General features: G+C 49.7%; 1 protein-coding gene across 3 annotated transcripts in view; it reads right to left on the bottom strand.

The window, feature by feature from the left end:
- The window catches only part of NBAS (NBAS subunit of NRZ tethering complex), a 2,361,081-nt gene that overhangs the window by 1,406,041 nt on the left and 929,898 nt on the right, over positions 1-25,142 (bottom strand). For all 3 annotated transcript variants that reach the window (XM_078647778.1, XM_078647779.1, XM_078647780.1), the window contains 2 exons: positions 18,332-18,445; positions 17,896-18,019 (listed from right to left, as the gene is read on the bottom strand). In XM_078647778.1, the coding sequence (XP_078503904.1) occupies positions 17,896-18,019; positions 18,332-18,445 (238 nt within the window). The remainder of the gene's footprint in view (positions 1-17,895; positions 18,020-18,331; positions 18,446-25,142) is intronic.

Genomic DNA, 25,142 nt, shown 5'->3' with positions numbered 1-25,142 from the left:
CCACCAGGGTCACGCCCTGATGTTCCAGCCACTGCCAGAGGTGCAGAGCCTCCTGACAAAGGGTCCACGAACCCACCCTGCCCTGTTTATTGCAGTACCACATGTCAGTGGTGTTGTCGGTGAACACCTGCACTACACTTCCCCGGACAGAGGCAAGAAATGCCTTCAGTGCAAGTCGGATTGCCAGCAGCTCCAGAAGGTTGATATGGAGCCGGGACTCGGACGGAGACCAGAGGCCTCTGATCTCCACCTCTCCCATGTGGCCCCCCCATCCCAGGAGGGACGCATCTGTCACCACTACGTGCTCCGGTTGGGGTAGGGAGAGACATCTGCCGCTGACCCAATAGCGGTTCATGAGCGACCACTGCAACTGGCTCACAGTGCCATCCGAGATCAGGATGTGGTCGGACAGGTTGCCCTGATGCTGTGCCCACTGAAACTTCAAGTCCCACTGCAGAGCCCGCATCCGCCACCTGGCGTGATGCACCAGAAGGATGCAGGAGGCCATCAGCCACAGGAGCTGCAGCCTCAACCTGACCGAGACTCGGGATAAAGGCTGAAAGATCAGAATCAGATCCTGAATATATCGAACCGGCTGTTCGGGGGATAAACCTGAAACTGCGCCGAGTCCAGAGCCGCTCCGATGAAAAGGAGCTTCGGAGAGGGGCACAGGTGTGACTTTGGCATGTTGATGGAGAACCTCAGCGAGTGCAGGAGGTCGGCCGTAGTATGGAGGTGGGAGACGACTGTTTGGGGCGAGCCCGCCTTCAACAATCAATTGTCGAGATAGGAGAAGACTGAAACCCCTGATCTGTGCAGATGAGCTGCGACCACCGCCATCACTTTCGTGAACACCCGAGGGGCGCTGGTAAGGCCGAAGGGGAGCACGGTAAACTGAAAGTGCTCGTGGCCTACCGTGAACCGTAGGTAACGCCGGTGGGCCGGCAGGACGGGGATATGGAAATACGCGTCCTGCAAGTCCAACGCTACCATCCAGTCTTCTGGGTCCAGGGCAGCTAGGACCCGAGCCAAAGTCAGCATCTTGAATTTCTCCTTCCGGAGGAAGCTGTTGACGCTCCGTAGGTCCAAGATAGGGCATAGGCCTCCTTTGCCCTTCTTGGGTACCATAAAGTAGTGGGAATAGCAACCACGTCCTACTTCTGGCACAGGAACGTGCTCGATGGCCCCCTGGGCCAAGAGGGCCGTACCTTCGTCCTGCAAAAGTTGCAAGTGATCCCCCGACATGAGGTGGTGCTGCGGTGGCATGGCTGGTGGGGTCGCCTCGAAGGGGAGGGAGTAGCCCCTTTGGAAGATTTGCAGCACCCACCTGTCCAACGTGATGGTACGCCAGTGGGGATGACGGACCCTGCCCCCCCACTGGCGTCAAATGGGCCTGAGCTGTCGGACTAGGAAGGCTTAGAGGCAGATGCTGCGGGAGCGGGTGTGGACTGACCCTGCCAGTGTCCCCCGGTACCACCACGTCCGCAACCGCGTTGAGACTGGGTCTGCGGCCTGTGGCTGGCTGGACGTGTGGGGCGCCCCTTCCTTGGCCACGAAAAGCAGAAGTTTGCTGGTGCTGGCCTAGGCCCAAGGACTTGACCGTAGCCCTGGAGTCCTCAAACGCTCCAGCGCACTATCCGCTCTGTCGCCAAAGAAGTGACGGCCATCGAAGGACGTGACCATGAGGGTGGCCTGGACATCCCCCGAAAAGTTGTCAGACCTCAGCCAGGCGTGGCGGCGAACCGCCACTGTCGTTGCAATCGCCCTACCCAGCGAGTCCGTGGTGTCAAGTCCACCCCGGATCGAGTACCGTGCTGCATCCCACCCTTCCGCCAGGACTTGGGCGAGTTGTGTCTGGGCCTCCTCCGGGCACTGTGGCAGCACCACCGCAACCGTATCCCACAGAGAGTTGGTGTAACGGCCCAAAAGGCAGGCGGTGTTGACAGACGGCAGCCCAAAAGTCAGCGAGGAGAACAGTTTCTTCCCAAACTGATCATACGTTTTGGATTCCCGATCCGCAGGAGTGGTAGGGAATGCGGTCTGGGAATTAGAGGCCTGGATCACCAGGCTCTCGGGGTGGGGTGAACGGACAGAAAGCAGGGATCGCCCGGAGCAGGGCGGTGGCGTCGGGCCACGTTCCGATCCATTGGGAGGCCTGTGGAGGGCTTGGAACAGGTGCCAATCAGAACGTCGGTGAGGGCTTCGTTAAACGGCAGTAGAGGCTCCGAGGAGCTTGCCTGCGGTTTGAGCACCTCATTGAGGAGGTTAGTCCTCACGGCCGCGACAGGGAGCTCAAGAGCCAAGGCCTTGGCCATCCTGTTCAACACCACGCTGTAAGCAGCCCCCTCCACCGAAGCCACGGAGTGAGGAGAGACAAATCCAGTGTCGGGTGAAGTGTCCAGACAACTGGACTGGCCTCCCCCAGCTCTTCTGCCCAGTACTGGCTCAACTGGCACTGCTGTGCCAGAGGGTCCTCGGACCCCTCCCAGTCCTCCTCATCATCCATCTCCTTATAAACAGGCAAAAATGATGGAGCCGGGTCGTAGGTGAAGGCACATGTGGCTCTGGCGGAGCCGCGCGGGCGGTGTCGCCCAAATCCCCGGCCGCGTTGCACGAGCGTCGGGGGGAGTCGGAAGAGCGATGACGCTTCTTCGACTTCTTTTTCTAATGCCTCAACTTACCGGAGGACTTGGAGCCCGACGAGTGGTGGTGACTCGACGAGCGGCGATGACTGCGGCTCTGCGACCGGTCCCTTGACTTCCTCTTCGACCGAGACCACGAGTGGCGCAGAGCCGACTGCCAGAGCTCGAGCAGCTTACGGGACCGCTCCCGTCTAGCCTTCGAGGTCAAGGCCCGGCAGTCGGGGCACGACTTGCCATCATGGTCAGCCCTGAGGCAGTAAAGGCACCAACGGTGGGGGTCGGTCACCGACATCAGGCAGTGATAGGACTCGCAAGGTTTAAAACCAGGCATCCCTAACGGCACCGCGAGTCGAAGGTTTACTCGAAAAGTGATCAAAAGAGATCAAAAAAGTTAGTAAAAAAATTACTAGAGTACTGCTCTTCCCGGATCTGCGCTTGCTGGCGCGGAAAAAAGAACGGACGTCAGCGCGCGAGGGCGGCGTCTAAATACTCTGACTACATAATTCCGGCGATCACGACGCCGACGACGGACGCAGTCGCAGACGACGCCTACCGACGCGCAAGGGAACTGCTGACGAAAACTTTCCGGATCCAGTCTGACGCCTGGGGGTAATTCTAAGGTAAGGAATCTAACACTAACGTGTTTCTTTCAGATTTACTCATTGACAATGTGCTGGTTGGCTTCTAACTACTCTAGGAGTTCGAAGTAGCACTTTGTGCTGTGTCAGATGATTTGTGGCCAACTCTTGATCATGGAGTTTGAGCAGCTTTAATATTACCAAGCCTTAGTGCCACATTTGACACATGTTCCAAGCCAGTCCTTATAAATCAACTCGTACGACCTAGAATTTAAGGTATTCTCCTGGTGTGGCTTACCTCTATCCTATTTGGGAAATCTGAAACAATCCACTCACCACCTATTTCTATTATGTACTAAACCTCTGATTTGTGGAATATATTGGGTCTCCACTGTTCAATCTATATAATTCCCAGGTAGTCTTACTCATACAGACCTTTGGTTTCTTGCTGATAGCTTGCGTATATTGAAACCCAAACCTCATTTCCCACAGTGGCAATCTGGTCTTTGCCCAAGAATATGTTTGGACTTGTATGCTAGCAGTTGATTTCTGAATGAAGACAAATACAAGGGTTCTCATTTTTTAAAGAATTGCATACCATATGGTGTGGCTGGTGGAGCTGGGCCAATTCCCTACATTGGCGGAGTCAGCAAAAAAATCTTGGATTCATTTTCCAGCGTCTTCTCTTTTTTTCGGAACAGATTAACCATGTTTCATCCACTTGCTTTTTCTACATTCATAAGCAACACAAAATCATCCCTTTTCTCCCCTCTCAATACTGTGAAGGTATTGTGCAGTCAATCATCTTCTCACAAGATTATGCAAATGCCCTCTCTCTTGGACTTCCCACCTTCTAATATTCGGTACCCTTCAAATCATTCAGAACAGTGCTAGGCTTCTCATCTGAGATGGTTGCATCGCCATGCCATTTCTTCCCACCTTTCTGCTGTCTGCTGGGTTTTTGGTCTGACATCCTCTATCTGCAAGGCACTATCCATTTGTCACTGTACACTGCATTAAAAAGGTTCTCTCTTTTTAAAGCCCTCCGTACTGTTCATTCCAGAATCCTATACTCTGTGCCATCCAAAATGTAGATAGCCCTGATTGGAGGCAAATCCTTCTCCTTTCTAGTTGTGTGGGACTGGAACTCTCTCCCTCTTGAGCTACGGTGTGACTCCAATCTTTGGAAAAACACTTGAAACTGTTCTTTCTCCACTTTGGCATGGTTTGCACCTTATATAATAAACTTTCTTTATTCGGAATTTCAAAATTAGAAATCTATAAAAGCAATATTAATACATGAAGTTTTGCATTTTAAAAAAAAATTATGAACATAAAATTTTACAATACAGTACAGTTTAGCAATACAGTACAATTTAGCGCACAGAGATTATTTTCATATTTCATTTTAAATATACTGGATAATAGACATTACTTTACAAATTTTTCCTATGTCTGAATATACATTTCAAAAAGTTAAGAACATGATAACAAGTAATTTCTGTGTCTAAAAACTGTAGAGATATCATAGCAGGACGACATTGTTTAAAACCCCAAGATTTTAACAAAGACAGTAACCACAATTTACGATGTTCGTTATAAAATTTGCAGAACATGACTACATGTAGGGTGGATTGTAGTGACTTTTCGTCGCAAGGACAGAGGGGTAAGGTCGAGTCCCAAGCATTCATTACAGGGAAAGCTACTAGCCTATGAAATAGGTTTAATCTGAACCTTGTCAGAAGTAAACGATCAAAAATACTCATTTCAAGGTTTAGATAGGGCTGGATAGAGAAAGTGGTTTGGACCATTATGGCGTGATGGACAGAAGGGTTGCCTACTTCAGAGAGGAGCCTTAAGTTGTCCAAATGGCCCAGGGCCAGATCTTTTAGCTCTTTCTTTGAAATTTCACTGATCTTTTCCGGGGTGGAGTAATAATACTCCACTCCTAGATCCGTGAAGAAATTCTTAATATAGGCGAGCCATTTTATTTTTAGGGAGTGGTCTAATGTCATGGCATCTGCCACTATCCTCTTAGTTAATGCATTTTTTTCAGAGGTCCAGATGCGCCGCCAAAGGAGCAATGGTTGAATTCTTGCCAGGTCCTCAACATATGGCGTGCCTAGTTCCACGTGGCACGCGTATGTTGAGGATCGCTTTGGGGCCATCAGAAGGAACCTCAGAAATGCATTTTCTGCAACCTGTAGCGCTGAGACATCTGTGTGGCCCCAGACGCCAGCCCCATACAATGCTGTTGACTGGCATTTGGCTCTGTAAATTTTTAATAATTCCAGGGGTGGTTGTTTGCCCAGTTTTTGCGAAAAGGACACCAATGCTGCTATGGCTCTCTTAAAACAATGTTTCCTGGCATCGACTGCCACTTTCCAGGATAGTTTATCATCTATCGTGATGCCCAGTTAACAGTAATCAGATGTAAACTCTATTTTTTTATTTTTAAGCACTATGTCTTTAGGCTGCTTCCTCCCTGTGCCTGCCGTCATTACAAAGGTCTTTGTCACGTTTATATGGAGATCAAGACTACCCATAAACGAAGAATATCTACAGAGTACCTTCTGAAGTTCGCGAGGAGTCCGTGCCAGCAGGACGGCATCGTCCGCATAGAGTAGAGCTGGAATCGGGCGTTGTTTTGCCTGTGGGAGGTCCTGGGCACCCCTCAAAAGCTCAACCTCCAAGCTGTTAGTATAGAGGGAGAATAAGAAGGGAGCCAGGACACATCCTTGCCTGACTCCACGCTCCACTCCGAATGACGTCGATAGCTCGCCCTTTGTGCCGAAACGGACTCTCGCAGAGGGGTTAGAATACAACTCTCTCAGAAAGTTTAAAAGTGGTAAGTCCACCCCCATTTCTGATAGCACGGACCATAATTTTTTATGGGAGACACAATCGAAAGCAGCCGACAGATCCACATATGTAAATGTAAATGCCATTTGTAAAGCGCACAGCTACCTCCAACGGAGGTGTCCCGGCGCTGTCTGTATACCGCTTAGGAACCCTTCCTGGTTTTTCCCTGTGGAATGTCCACTCCTGGGCACCCCCAAGGTGAAGCCAGGCATCCCAGCGCTGTTGGGGCCGTTGTGGAGATTAAGCAAGCTATATAGACCATGTAGAGTCTGTCCTGCTTTGCGTGTATGTACTTCCCCATAATGATCGAGAGGTTTAGGGCCTGTTCCACTGTCCCGAAGCCCTCCCGGAAACCAAATTGCAAATCAGACAAAATACCTCTCTCTTCCACCCACTGCTGGAGTCGCTCCAAGATTACTCTACCTGCTATCTTGACCAACGAATCCAACAAGGATATCGGGCGGTAGCAGGCCGGGTCCTGGCGGTTTCCCTTTTTAAAAATCGGAACCATCACGGACCTCGTCCAAGACTCTAGAAGTCCTATCTTTGCAGCTGCCGTGCATACCCTAGTAAGGATAGGGGCCCAAAGATCTGTGTTATGTTTAAAAAGATCGACCGGGACTCCATCCGGCCCTGGAGCTTTTCCATTTTTACTTGATTTTAGGGCCAGAAGGATCTCCGAGATTTCAAACTCTATTTGTATGGGATATGTCACGTTTGGGAGATTTTCTCGTTCAATTTCGTGGTTTATTGCGCACTTTTGGAAAATTTTAGAGAAATGCGATACCCACACAGTCTCATCTATGGCAACTTCGATTTTTGGGGTTTTTTCATCTGCCAGGAATGGAGTCCTCACTACTCTCCAAAATGCTTCACTGTTTTTTGCTTGGGCACTAACGTGAAGTTCATCCCACAAGGCCTGCTTTAGTTCCGCCTTTATCTTCTTTCGTATGGCAAGATATTCCTTTCTTAAAGTGGCGATTAGATGGGGATCTCTATCATCTTTGTTTAACGCTAGCTTGAGTTTAGTATGAGCCTGAGTGCAGTCATGATTAAACCAGCCTTTGTTGCTCAAGGGTCGGATTGTTGGTCTTATTGTGAGTAAGGATTTGATTTTTTCCATGATTTTGGAGAAGTTACTAAGGACTTCCTCGTCTGCCGTCATTAGGTCCAGACATTTCTTGATCTGGGGATATATCGATTTTATCAGCTCTTCGGTGAGTTCTCCAGGGTTTATCTTCCCCCACTTTATTGTGAGTCCGTTTAATTGTCCCAAATTTATATTATTCTGACTCAGTGCTTTTGCTATTATTTGGGGTAAAGATTGTTGCTGGATTAAATTCAATTCAAGTTTGAGAGCTGAGTGATCGCTTAAAGTGTTTGGGATAACTTCAAAATGGTTAACTCTAGCTTGGAGACCAGCCGATATTAAAATGTAATCGACCGTTGAATAAAACCCCCTTCCCACATAAGTTGGTTCTAGGTGGCTGGTACTACCGTCTGGGATGTTAGCTATTTGGAGGTCCAGATCTGATAAGAGGTCATTCATCATAGTACCCAATTTAGAGTGACAGAAGTGAACGAGGGGATTACCCTCCTCAGTCACCATCCCTGCGCAGTTTTTCCCCAGGTGTTTGCAATGATGTAAATTGAAATCCCCCGCCCATAGAAAGAATACGGGGCCCTTTTCACCTTTTTCCTGCCTTAGGGTAGATAGTTTCTCGTTTATTTTTACTATTACCCTCAGGAGGTGTTGTTCCTCAAGGTTGTTATAGAAGTTTATGAGGATAACCGACTCTTTTTTGGGTAGGGAAAGACAGAGAATCTGGAAGTTATCATCCAATTCGATGGTAGTTATTTTTATTTGCTGGATAGTGTTGGCTATATAGATGTTTAGTCCTCCCTTTGGCCTGCCCTTGGGCCCCACTAAAGCGGGGGAAAAATACGTCTTAAAGCCCAAAAGGTGAAGTTCTGTCGGTGACCATGTCTCCTGAAGGCAGACAATTTGGTGTCTACCCACGAGGTTCATGATACTCCCGTCTTCAATCTTTGGGCGTAGTCCAGCAATATTCCAGGAAACAATACCCAAAAGTGGACAGTCAGTTCTAAGGGTTTTACCACTTTGGGAATTATGAAAGGTGTCGGAGTTCTCTGGATTTTGGCTCCCAGGGTCTTCACGCTGTGATGGTCAGTCCACTGACTCTAAGCCACTATACCTGTTCGTTAATGGTATTCCATTCCAACCCTCCCATCGAGATGGTTCTCTGTAATTCCCCTTCTGATGTTGCCCTCTCCACTCATCCCTTTCTCTTCGCCGGTAACGAGGACCCACTGTGTACCAGGGTCCATCGTTCAGAGAGGAACCATCCGGAAATCTTGGTGGGTAGAAAAAGGAGAGGCGCTTTGTGCCGATCCCCCCATTTAAACTAAAGTCCTCGCCTGAGCATAATGTACTCGACTACTCTGGGGTCTTCAAAAGTAATTAAAATACAGTCGCCCTGTATTGTTTTTTTCCCATGGCCCACCCAGGGAGCTCTTCTGACCATCAGGATTCTAGTTGAACAGTAGGGCGGAGGTGGACGATTTATACTAAGCCAGTGCTGGATCTTATTTCTTAGTGACCAGTTTGGTTCAGGATTTTGATCCACCAATTCTGGGACGCCTGTCATTATGACAACAAATGGGCTTGCTTCTGGCGGAAGGGTAACCGGGCGTATTATGTCCGGCGGTTGTCTCTCCCTCTCTCTGTTTATTTGGGATTGTTTCGTTTTCGTGCCTCTGTTAGTGTGTTCATGAGGGGTATTAATTGTTATACTTGAGGGATTTGATGATGGATTTTCTGTTGTTTTATTCTTAACCACTGTCGTATTTATGGGCTTAGCTACTACTGCCAGTGAAGGAGTCGAATTTTTCACTTGGACAGTGGGGGTTAAACTGAGCGGCTTAGCTGCCGCTGTTTTTTGTGGCTCCTGGATTAGATTAGGTTTTTGGCTTGGTTTCATCAGAGCTGAAATTTCGGCTATCGCTGTTTCTATCTTTGTTAGTCTAGCTCAGGGGTACTCATAGTACGGCCCGCGGGCCGCTGGCGGCCCGGCAAGCCTTTCCCGGCGGCCCGCGGACCTTTCAGACATCGTACCCGAGGTTATTTATTTTTTTAAAGGCTGTCTGCAACCAACGCTGACATCGAGACTCTGCTGCCTGTGGGGGCCGGGCGATTTCCGCGGTAGTCAGAGTGGGGCTGCAGGGGCGCTGAGAGGTGAAAATAGCCTCATTAACATGCTAATGGCCTGTTAAAGACCTGTGAAATGCTTGGGTGCGGCTGTGTGCGCGCGCCTGTAAGCTGTCACAGCCCGGGAAGGGGGAGGGCACACAGGCAGGGTATGGGCCCAAGCCCAATATTTACTGCCAAGACCCCCTCCCACCCCTGGGCTCTTGCTCGCCGTTAATGGCCCTTCTGGTAGAGCCCGCAGCCCCGCTCCGCTCGCCATCAGGACAGATTCAAAAGAAATTAACGAGGGCGCATTCTCTGCTTTTAATGAGTCAAAAGTATGTTTGTTAGTATGTTTCCCTGTAAAGCGCTTCAGCCGCAAAATCTCAAAGCGCTGTATTGGTAGTTGGTGTTATGTAATACTATCGATTGCCGACTTCCTATTGGCCCCAGAGAGATGAAAGGTCGAGGGGGTGCGCCAGAACTGGAACCGGTGGTTTGCAGGCTGCCCACAAGCCCTTGCAGCGTGTGCATTATTCCACTGAGCAGATTTACATGGTTCCTTTACATTCGAAGAAAGTGTAAACTGCCTTTAACTAATAGTCTGGGCGTTTAACAATACTCCCTTGTTATTCTGCATGAAAACTCTGCCCCCTTTGGAGCTGCCACGTCTAAATATTTGGATAACAAGATAACACGCTGACACTTGGCCCCTTCGTTTGTGATGTGAAGTCTGGATGGCAAACTCCAGCGAAAAAAAATCAGAGAAGCTACGGTTTGGCTGCTTTTGTGATCACGCAGTCGTCCTGCCCCAGCATCTTTCGATGCTTAAACAGCGCAGTCGCCCCTGGGCTAGGAAGAGCGCCTCTCCCATCGCCCTGGGCAACGTAAAATACAAACCACTTTTTCTCAAAAACATTCTTTTTCTACTGTTGGGGGTGGGCAGGGGGAGTTCAGTGGAATTAATACAATCTTATATCATTTGCGTTTTAAGAGATCTCCGGCTTGTCAGATCGCTTCGAGGTGAATGGCATGTGACGGGCAGGAGCTCTTGTCTCGGGCTATAAACATTGGCGGTGTGGATGTAATTACCGCCAGTATCTCTGGAAATCTCGGGCTCGCCGCCCAGCGAGATGCGCAGAGGCCCAGCACTTGTTTACATTGTGAGTATGAAGTGTCACTTTAAATGGGCTTACCTGCGACATAAAGCAACAAGCATTTACAATGCAATAGGTCTCCCAGCTTTAAAGTTTGAGCTATTGGCATTGTATATTACAATGTGTTACATTAACTTGTTATCAAACTCTGAATTGTTGTATAAAGATGATTTGCAAACTGTCAAATGTTGCTGAATAGTAAGCAACGTTGTGAATAATATTGTTTGCTAGTCATCCTTGGGTACCAGAGTACTTCACTTGAGGCAGCTCACTACTCTGCACTCACTACTCTGCACTCACTACTCTGCACTCACTACTCTGCACTCACTACTCTGCACTCACTGCTCACTACTCTGCACTCACTACTCACTACTCTGCACTCACTACTCACTACTCTGCACTCACTGCTCACTACTCTGCACTCACTACTCACTACTCTGCACTCACTACTCTGCACTCACTACTCACTACTCTGCACTCACTACTCACTACTCTGCACTCACTACTCTGCACTCACTGCTCACTACTCTGCACTCACTACTCACTACTCTGCACTCACTACTCTGCACTCACTACTCTGCACTCACTACTCACTACTCTGCACTCACTGCTCACTACTCTGCACTCACTACTCACTACTCTGCACTCACTACTTTGCACTCACTACTCACTACTCACTACTCTGCACTCACTACTCACTACTCTGCACTCACTACTCACTACTCTGCACTCACTACTCGGCACTCACTACTCACTACTCTCCATTCACTACTCTGCATTCACTACTCTGCGCTCTCTGTAAGCTCACTGAAAAGTTTAGTTGTGCTATTGAATGGTCAAAGATCCTCTGTTCAATGGTACTCATTTTATCGACCTTAGAAGGATGAAAAGCCATGTAAACTCATGTGGAATCAAACAAGTGAACATGTGAGTATAGGAGAGCAAACACAGATCCTTGGAGTAGGCACGTTAGCTCCTTTGGCCACCAGTGTAATACATAACTGTTACTATACCACATGACCCAGTAAGATAACGGTGTTCGGACAGTGTAGTGACACACACAGTAGTGTGTTTTACTGCTACTGCCTGTCTTCAGAGCAGCCTGTGACCGAAAAGGGGGCTCTCTGTAAGCTCACTGAAAAGTTTAGTTGTGCTATTGAATGGTCAAAGATCCTCTGTTCAATGGTAAACATTTTATCGACCTTAGAAGGATGAAAAGCCATGTAAACTCATGTGGAATCAAACAAGTGAACATGTGAGTATAGGAGAGCAAACACAGATCCTTGGAGTAGGCACATTAGCTCCTTTGGCCACCAGTGTAATACATAAGTTACCATACCACATGACCCAGTAAGATAACGGTGTTCGGACAGTGTACTGACACACACAGTAGTGTGTTTTACTGCTACTGCCTGTCTTCAGAGCAGCCTGTGACCGAAAAGGGGGCTCTCTGTAAGCTCACTGAAAGTTTAGTTGTGCTATTGAATGGTCAAAGATCCTCTGTTCAATGGTACTCATTTTATCGACCTTAGAAGGATGAAAAGCCATGTAAACTCATGTGGAATCAAACAAGTGAACATGTGAGTATAGGAGAGCAAACACAGATCCTTGGAGTAGGCACATTAGCTCCTTTGGCCACCAGTGTAATACATAACTGTTACCATACCACATGTCCCAGTAAGATAACGGTGTTCGGACAGTGTAGTGACACACACAGTGGTGTGTTTTACTGCTACTGCCTGTCTTCAGAGCAGCCTGTGACTGAAAAGGGGGCTCTCTGTAAGCTCACTGAAAAGTTTAGTTGTGCTATTGAATGGTCAAAGATCCTTTGTTCAATGGTACTCATTTTATCGACCTTAGAAGGATGAAAAGCCATGTAAACTCATGTGAAATCAAACAAGTGAACATGTGAGTATAGGAGAGCAAACACAGATCCTTGGAGTAGGCACATTAGCTCCTTTGGCCACCAGTGTAATACATAACTGTTACCATACCACATGTCCCAGTAAGATAACGGTGTTCAAACAGTGTAGTGACACACACAGTGGTGTGTTTTACTGCTACTGCCTGTCTTCAGAGCAGCCTGTGACTGAAAAGGGGGCTCTCTGTAAGCTCACTGAAAAGTTTAGTTGTGCTATTGAATGGTCAAAGATCCTTTGTTCAATGGTACTCATTTTATCGACCTTAGAAGGATGAAAAGCCATGTAAACTCATGTGAAATCAAACAAGTGAACATGTGAGTATAGGAGAGCAAACACAGATCCTTGGAGTAGGCACATTAGCTCCTTTGGCCACCAGTGTAATACATAACTGTTACCATACCACATGTCCCAGTAAGATAACGGTGTTCGGACAGTGTAGTGACACACACAGTAGTGTGTTTTACTGCTACTGCCTGTCTTCAGAGCAGCCTGTGACCGAAAAGGGGGCTCTCTGTAAGCTCACTGAAAGTTTAGTTGTGCTATTGAATGGTCAAAGATCCTCTGTTCAATGGTACTCATTTTATCGACCTTAGAAGGATGAAAAGCCATGTAAACTCATGTGGAATCAAACAAGTGAACATGTGAGTATAGGAGAGCAAACACAGATCCTTGGAGTAGGCACATTAGCTCCTTTGGCCACCAGTGTAATACATAACTGTTACCATACCACATGTCCCAGTAAGATAACGGTGTTCAAACAGTGTAGTGACACACACAGTAGTGTGTTTTACTGCTACTGCCTGTCTTCAGAGCAGCCTGTGACCGAAAAGGGGGCTCTCTGTAAGCTCACTGACTCCTAGCAGTCACTGCAAACCATCCTGAGTGCTCGGTGGCAGCTATATAAGGTATATAAATATTCCATTGCCACCAGTTGACCCCGTGATACTCCGGTCCTAATGGAAGCAGCCCCTTTGAAAGTCAGCAGTATAGTATTATATTGATATAGCTCTCCCTGCCAGTGTACCTCCCTGAACCCGCGGCGCGCGCCGGTATATAGGAGTGCAGCTGACCTGCTGTGGCTGCTATTAATAAATACAATTGATGCTTCATCGTTCTGAGCTGCCTGTGCCCTCTGCCTTTAGTGAGCTGTGCAGCCGCTGCCTGGCTGCTTCTGCTCTGTTTTCAGCCTTGGCTGGCAGCGATGGGGTTAACGCTGCTCAAGCAGGAGTAGTGTTCGCCGCTGGATCTGGAAAGCGCATGCGTGCAATCACACGCATGCGCGCTAAACGGCCAGAAGTGGGATCACAGACCGGCAGAGACGGGCAGCGGGCAACGAGAGGAGAAACCGGCGGAATCCAAGGACTGCACGGAAGAGAACAGGACCGGACAACTTAGTTGTAGGAGGTAGGAGGGGGTATCGGTGCACGTGTGTGTGTGTGTGTGTGTGTGTATGCTCGTGTGTGTATGTATGTGTGCGACGGCGGGGGGGCCTCGGCGCACTCGTGTGTGTGTGTATGCATGGGAGAGTGTGTGTCTCTGTATGTATGTATGTATGTATGTATGTGCGTGCGTGCGTGCATGGGTGCTCGTGTGTGTGTCTGTGTCTGTGTGAATGCGCATGCGTGTAGGAGCTTCCCAGGAGACAGCAGCTGGCCACAGCGCTCGTTCGCGTGCGCGTGGCCAGCTCTAATCGCCTCCTCGGAGAGAAAATGCGCGCGCCAGGTGCTGTCTCCTGGGAAGCAGAGTCAGCGACAAAAGATCTCCTGGCGGACACAGCGCTGACGCGCTGTTAAACGCCAGGAGACCTAAAAAATAGCCATGTGGTGTCATTGGAAAAGAACCACACCCTTTATGTTATGCAGATTTGTAGAGTGCACTATTACCCAGAAGGGTATCCTGGTGCTGAGCAGGTGTGAATGTAGCCAAATCTAGGACCTATTCGAAAAGCCACGTCTTCGTCTTCTTGTGGAATGCAGCGAGGAGGAGGCTCTTACGTGTAGTGGCAGGTCTTTCCACGCTTTAGGAGCAATGTAGTAGATGTGAGGGAAGAGAGTGAGGGAGGGAGAGAGGGAAGGGGAGGAAGGGAGAGAGGGGAGGGAGTGAGGGAAGGGGAGGGAAGGGGGTGAGGGAAGGGGAGGGAAGGGGGTGAGGGAAGGGGAGTGAGGGAGTGAGGGAAGGGGAGTGAGGGAGGGAAGGGGAGGGAGGGAGGGAGAGATGGAAGGGCAGTGAGGTGAGGGAGAGAGAGAGGGAAGGGGAGTGAGGGAGGGAGAGAGAGAGGGAAGGGGAGTGAGGGAGGGAGAGAGAGAGGGAAGGGGAGTGAGGGAGAGAGGGAAGGGGAGTGAGGGAGGGAGAGAGAGAGAGGGAAGGGGAGTGAGGGAGGGAGAGAGGGAAGGGGAGGGAGTGAGGGAAAGGGAAGGGGAGTGAGGGAGGGAGAGGGGGAAAAGGGGGAAGGGGAGTGAGGGGAAGGGAAGGGTGTGAATGTGAGGGAGGGAAGGAGAGGAAAGGAGAGGGAAGGAAGAGGGAGGAAGAGGGAGGTAGAAGAAAGGAGAGGGAGTGAGACAGTCAGAGTGAGTGAGACCGAGGGAGACCGGGAAGCAGAGAGAGAGGGAAGGAGGGAGGGAGGCAGAGAGAGGGAAGGAGGGAGGGAGGCAGAGAGAGGGAAGGAGGGAGGCAGAGAGAGGGAAGGAGGGAGGGAGGCAGAGAGAGAGAGCTAAAGGGAAGGAGGCAGAGAGAGAGAGAGAGCTAGAGAGAGAGAGAGCTAGAGAGAGAGAGAGAGCTAGAGAGAGAGAGAGAGAGAGAGAGAGGTGTGTATGCCGGGTAGCTCAGTGGACGAAGGCGTCTGCTGCAGGGACCTGTGTTCAACCTCATGGTCGCAGTTTTTTTTTTTGCTCTAGGCCCGCCCCCTCCCCCACTGACCCCGCCCCCACCGGTGCGGCCCTCGGACACAAACCACACTGTAAATTTGGCCCCCGAGAGAAAGTTTGTGAGTACCCATGGTCTAGCTTGTATAGGATTAAAGGTTTGTTGCAACAGGTCTCCGATTTTTGATCGTAATTCGGTGTTATGGTTCTGAGCTACCTCATTTATTAGTGGAGCATTAGGTACTATTTCTAAGGTAGTAGTAGGTGAGATATCGTGTGTGCGATGGATCATCACCGAATGCCTGTTCTGATTTTCCAGCAGAGGGGGGCTAGGTGTATTCTCTGTTATCTCAATTGGGGATACAATTGGTTTGGTTGTTGTTATATTACTTATTTCTACAAGTTTCTTTTTCTTTATTACTCCCTCCCTCCTCCCTCTTGCCTGTCTTACCTCTTCCGGGGTGAGTTGCGGGGCTAAATCTGGAGTTTTTTCTAAATCTGAAGTTAATTGTGTTTCCGAGAGTTGCGAAACCGATAAGTCGACTGTATTTGGAAGGATCTGCCTTTTATCCCCACCCTCACTCTGCCTTAGGTCCCTATGGGAGACCGGCGTTCTTGCGTTTGCCAGGTGTCCCATAGAGGATCTTCTGGCCTCTAATAGGTCTTGGGATACCCTACGTTCTATGAGTGAGATGCTCTGGTCTATAAATGAGTTTGCCCTTGTGATAAAACTATCTATAGGGCCAGTAAGTTGCCCGTTTTTGGCCGCAGTTTTACTTCTGCTTCCTCTCGGAGACATGGTGATATAGAAGATGGTATTAAAAGAGGGATACAATGATATATGCTAGTGATAAGCCTAAGTTGCAACAGGAGTTAGAGGGGTGGCCCGGCCCGGCCCTAATCGGTCTCTAACGGCCTAGAACGGCCCGCTCTTTGCCCGGTCTTCGCCCCGAGCTGCGTCCCGCGCTGCGGGAGATTAGACCCTAGATATAGAGGGCGTTACGGGCAGTGGGCGGGACAACAGGGAGAGCGGACCGGAAGCTGGCAATCGGTCACGCAGGGACTCCTGGGAAATGGAGTCCCTGCAACGCTCGCAGCCCCGCTGTCTGCCTCAGCCCAATTCGAGCCCCCAGTTCCCACTGGAAGTCAGCCGTGCAGCCCCTCACGCCAACAGGCAATGCGGCACCCGCGAAGCGGGTGCGGCGAGGTCCGAGGCTGGAGAGGGCGATTTCAGCTCGTGGCAGTGTCTCCTCACAGCAGTATCTCCTCACAGGTACAGGTTTTTGTACAAAATGGGTCCCACAGTCAAAAGGGCAGTAGAGTTTTAAAAAGGGCTCCGATGGGCGGTGGGCGGGACAACAGGGAGAGCGGACCGGAAGCTGGCAATCGGTCACGCAGGGACTCCTGGGAAATTGAGTCCCTGCAACGCTCGCAGCCCCGCTGTCTGCCTCAGCCCAATTCGAGCCCCCAGTTCCCACTGGATGTCAGCCGTGCAGCCCCTCACGCCAACAGGCGAGGCGAGGTCCGAGGCTGGAGAGGGCGATTTCAGCTCGTGGCAGTGTCTCCTCACAGCAGTATCTCCTCACAGGTACAGGTTTTTGTACAAAATGGGCACCTATCCATTGGACATCTCTTAGTGCCAGGATGCCTGGTTTGCATATCATTTTCATTCATCCCATTCAAGAGAACAATAACTAAGTTCAGTTAACTTAATATATTTCCACTCATTAGAGATTTGTAATATATTTACGTATTTTATTAGGATTATTGACGCTATTTTTAATCATTTTACTGATATCCAAACTAGGTAAGTAGCTTCTTGCAAAGCAGCTTCAAACAATGGCATATAATTATTGGCCAATTGATATAACCTCCTATGATGTTACTTCCTGTCAGGTTAATTTTTATGGAAATTATAGGGGCCTCACATCTGCCCCACAAATCCTTGGACCAGCCCTGCTGATAGGCTCCCCTGCTCTCAACGTTCCAAAGAAAGTGCAAAAAAGGTGTAATATTCCCTGACCATTTAGGACAACATTAATTTAAATGCCAGTGCTTACTTTGACTTGGAGGGCGCTAAAAAGATGCACTGTTAATTAATATCCCCCGAGAGTTTAGAGAACTGAGGCAAGAGGGGTTGTTTAAACAGAGCACAACATGTCTCTTGGCGAAATTCAGATTACATCCCAGGCCTCTCCTTTTAAAGCCGGTGCCTCCGCCAGAGAGCCACAATTCTCCACGACAGTTACTGCAGAAGCACTAAGTCCCTCTTACGTGCCGAGCATTCGAGATGCCACCACCACCAACCCCGCACGCGCTCAAACACATTTACATTTAATTGTTGCCTTGCGCTTTGTGACTCATTTCTTCTAGCTCCGCGGCACTTCATCGTGCCTCGCGAGCAGTTCAGACCTGGGGCTAAGTGTGGATTTATTGAAAGCAAATTGAGTGCAGTTAACTTTGGAAATGATGTTGAACGCGGGAGGCGCACATTATTTTGCCATTTATCAAATGCGGAAAATCATAAATAGGCTACTGCAAAGCATAATAGTTACTTTCCATGCATCCAAAATGCATCTGTGCGGTTGTAAAACTGAGGGCTTGGTGAGGGATGCATATTGCGCAAAACAAAGTAAATTCGTCCAAGTGGGCCTCGCGACTTTACCTTCCGTGGCTGGAAACAGGTTGTCGCCGTCGCTCTTGGTTTCCGCTAATTTGCCCGTTCTGAGCAGCACTTCTGCGAAGCTCTCGTGGGTGCTGTGCTGGTACGTGGTGTACGTCGCTTCATCCTGCACGAAAACCAATGAGAGGGCGGCTGAAAAATGGCGTCCTTTATGCCACCCATTGAAGGTCGAAATGAGTTCTACTTTCTGAACACAGGTGGTGTTTAAATATTGAGCTACTCAACTAAGACACGCAAATACAATCAGTGCGGTAGCATCTTCTGAAGACGCTTTAATCGTCTCAGAATGGGCAGCAGCCATTAACTTATGATTAGATAACCCTTATCTACAGGTGCCCCCCGCCTCGCGCGAGTCATTCATTGTACAGGTGCTAATGAGGTCTTTGAAATCAGAGCTGCGCGCGCGCACTCCACTCACCTGGGCGATGAATGGGCTGGCGATGATGGACTCGTAGAAGGGATGGCAGCCCTGCTTCTCCAGCCCTGCGTTGGAGCCCGCCATGCTTCTCAGGGCATCTCCAAATCCTTGGGCCTGTGGGGAAGATGGCGGGAAAGCAATTAATACTGCGACGCCTGCGAGTGTGTCTCAGGAAACAAACTGAAAGAAAGAGACCACTCGCTGGATCAAACACGGTGAATGGCAGCAAGGAATCCTGCCACACAGACCCGCGACCTCTAAGGGACTTCGACTTGAACCAGGAGCCCTAAAAAATGGCCCTATTAAATAGGGGCCAGCCAGTGCTGACCCACGAGTCTTCGCCGGCTTGGGCTTGTCTGGAAGACCCTATCCTCCAGTCAAATCATTCTAAGTAACACAGTTGCCTATTTTGTTTTGTTTGCTTTGCAGATGTTTCGGTTGAGTACACTAGGTCACAGTACTGTACTACGTGAAATTTAATAACATTTACCATTTCAAAACACAAACTCCTCTCAGACTCTGTGGCAAAGACTGTCTCTCCCACCCAATGACCCGACATTGTCAACACAAATAAGTCAAAAGTCAAACCTGCGCGTGGCGTGCACTGGAGAAGAGGTCAATATTATTATTATCGAGAAACAATATGGTATTTTAAACTACAAATAAACAAACATTTTGGTTTATACAGCTGATATATATATTTGTACAGTTTTATATCGTTTGCACAGTTCACACGCTGCTCTCACATTAATAAATCTAAGGAAGTGAGGCACAGTGAAGCAAAGTGATAGGCCTAATATCACACAGCACGGTCAAATGGGAGCCAGGGCTCAAGCCAGGTTTCACAGTGACAAATCACGAAATTCTGCTACTGGACAAGGTCTACTGCCCACCGGAGTTTTACAAAAATGAACAATCTTTTGGGCTTAGTTGTATTTCAAGAGCTATACCTGGAAAATACACATCACAGGCTAAACCAATCCGACACTAGGTACGCGCTATGGAAACGAAATAAGACTCAGTCTCACGGAGTGGTAAAAGCACAAAGGGAAATATGCATTTTAACACATGAAGCAATATAGCACACTGCATCGTTTAGAAACATTTTCCTTAGCACATAGAGAAGGGTAAGACAGTGCAATCTATTTATGCTTTCATGGCTATTGTCTTCCCTGAATTAACAATCACTACTTCAGACAAACCCTACAAAACACCCAAAAGGAGCTTGGCCTTAGCTTACAAATATTCAGTAGGACAGATCTGCAACATGCTGATCCAGTCTGTAGATTCACTTCCATTTACTTGTTCTGCATTTACAATGCAAAGCCACGAGACACACATTTTTAATTTATGTGATACACTGTGCCTAATCTGGTCTGACATTCATGGTTGGCATGCACACTCTATGACTGTACAAATAGCACTGCAGTAACTGTCTGAAAGCGCAAAAGGGATTAAAAACTTTTTTTTGTCTTGCGGGAAGCATGTGCTGATTGTGGTCAATGGTTTGGCGACTGAGATATCATTAGTTTTTTATTAAGAAAAAAAGGAGTATGCAGTTCCCCTGGATAAAACCTATTTAGACAGTTGAAAACAAAAGTGAGTGAAGGCACACAGGAGGGGGATCCTCCTTTTCGGAACTAGAGACCTCACACACCCAGCAAGCTAGGTGTCATGCTTCATCATATGGGTTCGCCCCTCGTCGGGTCGGCGGTGCAATACCCGACTGGCACCCAAAAAGGGGCTCTTTAGAGGGGATCTTTTGTTCCTGCCGTACGGTGCTGTGGGTATGAGGGCCCTAGGGAATGGTAGTGAAGGGTGTAGATGTGTGTAGGTGATTTTAAAAGAGGTTGGGTAGTCCACAAGGGCATTTTAATAAAGTGGTAACCCACCTCGCTAAAAACAAGGAGAGTGGTTGCTCATCAGGCTTGAAGGTCCGTGAAAGCAAAAACCTACTCCAAATAATAATGGTCGACATGTTTCATGCTATTGTGTTCAAAGCGATACTGAGCATTTCTTTAAGACCAAGTGAAACTATCTACACTACGAGGTGTTCATTTCCTAATATAGTATAATGTGTGCCCGGTTCCGCCTTGTAGAAACCCGCATTACAAGAAGCGTGTGCTTCTATGGATTCCCCCGGCGTTTAGACACCACGCTGTAGATGTCCTCTCCGCAATGGGAGCCGTGCCAATCTCCTAACCGACGCTATCGTCGAGGGTCCGGCGGAACTGCGTACTCCTTTTTTGATACTGTGCTACAAGGGCGCGTGCACTGGACACCGTTAACAAAGCCCTGCCTGTCCCTCTTGTTGTTTGTAATATCATTAGTTTTCCCTGAGGAGCACAAAGTTAGTAATCCCTGTATACACCTGAATACTATCTGCAGCTCCCTGTGTGGCAATTACTTTGAAATACTTTTCCTCAACCTAAGGATGGACACACGGGTGGTCCACTTTACATTTAATGCAAATCAAACAGAATGACAAGGGCCATACACCTTTAATTTGTGCAATGTGTAGAGCAAATTGAAAACTGTGAGTTGCTTCATTTGGAGACCCCTGACTCTGCTCGCAGGCAGGTCGCTCACCACGCTGCTGCACGGCTCTGCCTGCATTGTTTTTGCCTAATCTTGTATTTTTTTCCCTGTGCCTAACTTGCTTTCTTGCCCAGACTTGTTTTTATTCCTCTGTGCCTGTATTTGCTTTCTTGCCCAGACTTGTTTTTATTGCTCTGTGCCTGTCCTTGTTTTCTTGCCTAAACTTGTTTTTCCTTCCTGTGCCCAGCTCTCCTGCGGCCCCCGCCCGTTTTTCCTGCCGCTGCGCACCTGCGGCCCGCCCCCTTGCAATCCCATTCGCCACCCCGCTCCCGCCTCCCAGCTGCTCCTTCCGCCCACATCCCCTCATTCGGAGGCCGCGCCACTGGCGCGCTGGTGGCGCGCCTAAGGCAAGCCTGTCTGCGCCCATCCGCGCCTGGACCTCGCCCAGCGCCAGGACTCCTGGACCCCGCGAACTCCACGACGCCCGACACCACTACGATTCCAGAACCCTCCACGCACTCAACACCAGACAATCACACACCTGCTTCCTGGCCACCCCGAAGCGCACACACAGAGCTTTCACCTGCCGGAACTGCAGCTTCACAAGCATCCGCCCCACCATGCTGCCGACCAGGAAAGAACCCAACCACCTCAGATGCATCCTTCTCAACACCCGCTCTGCCCGCAAACACGCCGTTGAACTCTGGGACCTACTCGACTCAACCTCCCCAGACGTCGCCTTTCTGACGGAGACCTGGCTGAACCCCGCCTCGGCACCCGACATAGCCATAGCCGTCCCGGAAGGCTACAAGATCACCCGCAGGGACCGCACCAACGGAGCAGGAGGAGGAATGGCCATCGTCCACAGGAACACACTCGGAGTCTCGACCAACACCGACGACACCCTCAGCACCATCAAACACCTGCACTTCCAGATCCACACCGACCCCAACACTACCCTCAGAGGAACCCTCATCTACAGACCCCCCAGACCCTGACCACAGTTCAGCGACTCCATCGCCGACTTCGTCAGCACACACGCCCTTGCCTCCACGGACTACATCCTCCTCGGGGACCTGAACTTCCACCTCAAGAACAACAACGACACCAACTCCACCACCCTGATCGACAACCTAGCCAACCTCGGACTCAGACAACTTGTCAGAACACCCACCCACTCCGCTGGTCACACGCTTGACCCCATCTTCTCCGCAAGCCCCCACGTCTCCTTCAACCACACCACCGAACTCCACTGGACCGACCATCGCTGCATCCACTTCACCTTCAAGAAACCCACCACGCACCACAGCACCCAACAGATGACTCGCCACTACTGGAGCAAAGTCAACGAAGACCAGCTAACCACCACCCTTGCCCAGAGCGCACCCGCCGACCCCACCGACCCCGACACCGCCGCTCGCAACCTCAGACAGTGGATCAACGACTGCGCCAACACCCTCGCCCCGATCAAGCAACCCTTCAACAGTCACACCAACAAGAAAGCCAGCTGGTTCACTGAAGACCTCCGGGCCTCCAAGCAAACCTGCCAAAAGCTGGAGACGATCTGGCTCCGTAAACGAACATCGGAAAGCGACGCAGCCCACAAGAGCGCCACCCACAGACACCATCACCTCATCCGATCCTCCAAAAGGGCCTCCTTCAAAGACCACCTAGACAACAACGCACACAACAGCAAAGAGCTCTTTAACATCGTGATGGAACTCTCCAACCCCAGCTCCAACACCAACGACGTCCCACCCTCGCAAGACCTGTGTGACTCCCTGGCCACCTTCTTCCACCGCAAGATTGCAGACATCCACGACAGCTTCAATGCCACGACCACCCCGACAACCACTGAGACCTCCGCCCCCACAACCATCATCCGCAACAACCACCTGCTCTCCAGGACCAACATCAACGACGACGAAACCATCAAGATCATGAACACCATCCACTCACGATCTCCGTCAGACCCATGCCCACACCACATCTTCAACAAAGCCATCGCACCCCATCTCCGGAAAGTCATTAACACCTCCTTCCAGACAGCAACCTTCCCGGAGAGCTGGAAGCATGCTGAGATCAAGCCTTACTCAAGAAACCCAAGGCGGACCCCAAGGACCTCAAGAACTTCCGGCCCATCTCCCTGGTCCCGTCATCGAGAAGACCGTCAACGAAAAACTGACCCGCCACCTCAAGGAGAACAACATCCTGGACCCTTCCCAGTCCGGGTTCCGCAGTAACCACAGCACCGAGACTGTCCTCATCACCGCCACCGATGACATCAAGTCCCTGCTGGACAACGGAGAAACGGCAGCCCTCATCCTCCTGGACCTGTCAGCCGCCTTCGACACAGTCTGCCACCACACACTACGAACACGCCTCTACAACGCCGGGATCCAAGAGAAAGCCCTGGACTGGATCACCTCCTTCCTCTCTGGCAGAACACAGAGCGTCCCCTTCCCCCCTTCCGCTCTGAAGCCACCGAGATCATCTGCGGCGTACCCCAGGGCTCATCCCTCAGCCTAACTCTGTTTAACATCTACATGGCACTGCTCGCCCACGTCGTCTGCTGGCACAACCTCAACATCATCCCCTACGCCGATGACACCCAGCTGATCCTCTCCCTCACCAATGACCCCCACACCACCAAAACCAACCTTCACGTAGGAATGAAGGCCATCGCTGAATGGATGAGGAACCGCCGACTGAAGCTGAACTCGGACAAGACGGAGGTCCTCACCCTTGATTCCACCCCTTCAGCCTGGGACGACTCCTGGTGGCTGACCGCACTGGAAACCGCCCCAACACCCACCGATCACGCACGCAACCTAGGGGTCATCCTTGACTCCACCCTCTCCATGACTAAACAGGTCAACGCTGTCTCCATCTCCTGCTTCAACACCCTCCGCATGCTCCGCAGGATCTACAAGTGGATCCCCACGGAAAGAGAAGAACGGTCACCCAGGCCCTCGTCAGCAGCAGGTTGGACTACGGAAACGCCCTCTACGCAGGAGCCCCGGCCAAACTCGTGAGACGACTTCAAAGCATCCAGAACGCCTCTGCACGCCTGAGCCTCGACATCCCTCGCCGCCCCCACATCACACCCCACCTGAGAGACCTGCACTGGCTCCCGGTCAACAAGAGGATAACCTTCAAGCTCCTCACCCACGCACACAAGGCACTCCACAACACCGGACCAACTTACCTCAACAGACTACTCAGCTTCTACACCCCCACCCGCCAGCTCCGCTCCGCTGACCTCGCCCTCGCCATAGTCCCTCGCTTCCGAAGAGCAACCTCTGGCAGCAGATCGTTCTCCCACCTCGCCGCCAAGACCTGGAACACCCTCCCCATCCAGCTACGGCAGACCCAAGACCTGCTGACCTTCAGAAAACTCCTCAAGACTTGGCTTTTCGAGCAATAGCAGCATTCCCCACCCCAGCGCCTTGAGACCCTCACGGGTGAGTAGTGCGCTTTACAAATGATATGATTGATTGATTGACAATGTAGAAGATAGAAATGGACAAGACACTATTGAAAATGTTATGGATTCTAACAAACATGGGAGCAACCACAATTTAGTATAGATGGCACACACTAACCAAATACTTGGGCAAACTCAGGAATTAAGTGCTCCCATAATCAAGGTGGGAGACTCCTATGGCTGTGACTATTGAGGAATTACTCTCTCTCTGGGCAATGGGATCACATTAACTGTTTGCAGGTGGCAGAAGTCTCAGTTGAATGAGATTTCGAAGACAAATATATATTAAAAAATAACTCTAGGTTATGGATACATAGTACGCTCAGTTGGCCAGAAGTCATAACATCAAAAAGCTTTCCTCACAACAAAAACCAGGTGGCTTCACTAAGGCTTAGAACGTTTGGCATTTGCAAGTTGCCATTCAAGGGGGATACAAATGCCATCAGGTTGCCTTCTGAAAGATACTGAGGAATTTGAGCCATTTTGAGACACAGAAAGGTACTGAGGAAACTTAGGTATTAAATGGTGAGCGTGAGACAATATCTTGTACTACAAAATATAACTTATTCTTCCACTCACATTCTTTCAAAAGCCCTATTACCAGTAACGTGTGCTCATTTTGCTGCTGAACGTCTAAATGCAAAATTAGTCCAAGAGAAGAATGTTAGAAAAGGTGAAATTGCAATAGCAAAACCTTTAATCTCCAGCTATAAGACGCAGACGTTGGATGTGGCTTTCTGTCATTTAACTATACTCCTCTCTAACTAAATCACACAAGTGCAGACA

Source organism: Lissotriton helveticus, chromosome 6 (assembly GCF_964261635.1).
Source record: "Lissotriton helveticus chromosome 6, aLisHel1.1, whole genome shotgun sequence".
Classification (NCBI taxonomy): Eukaryota; Metazoa; Chordata; class Amphibia; order Caudata; family Salamandridae; genus Lissotriton; species Lissotriton helveticus.
This window is presented reverse-complemented; position numbering and strand designations above follow the sequence as displayed.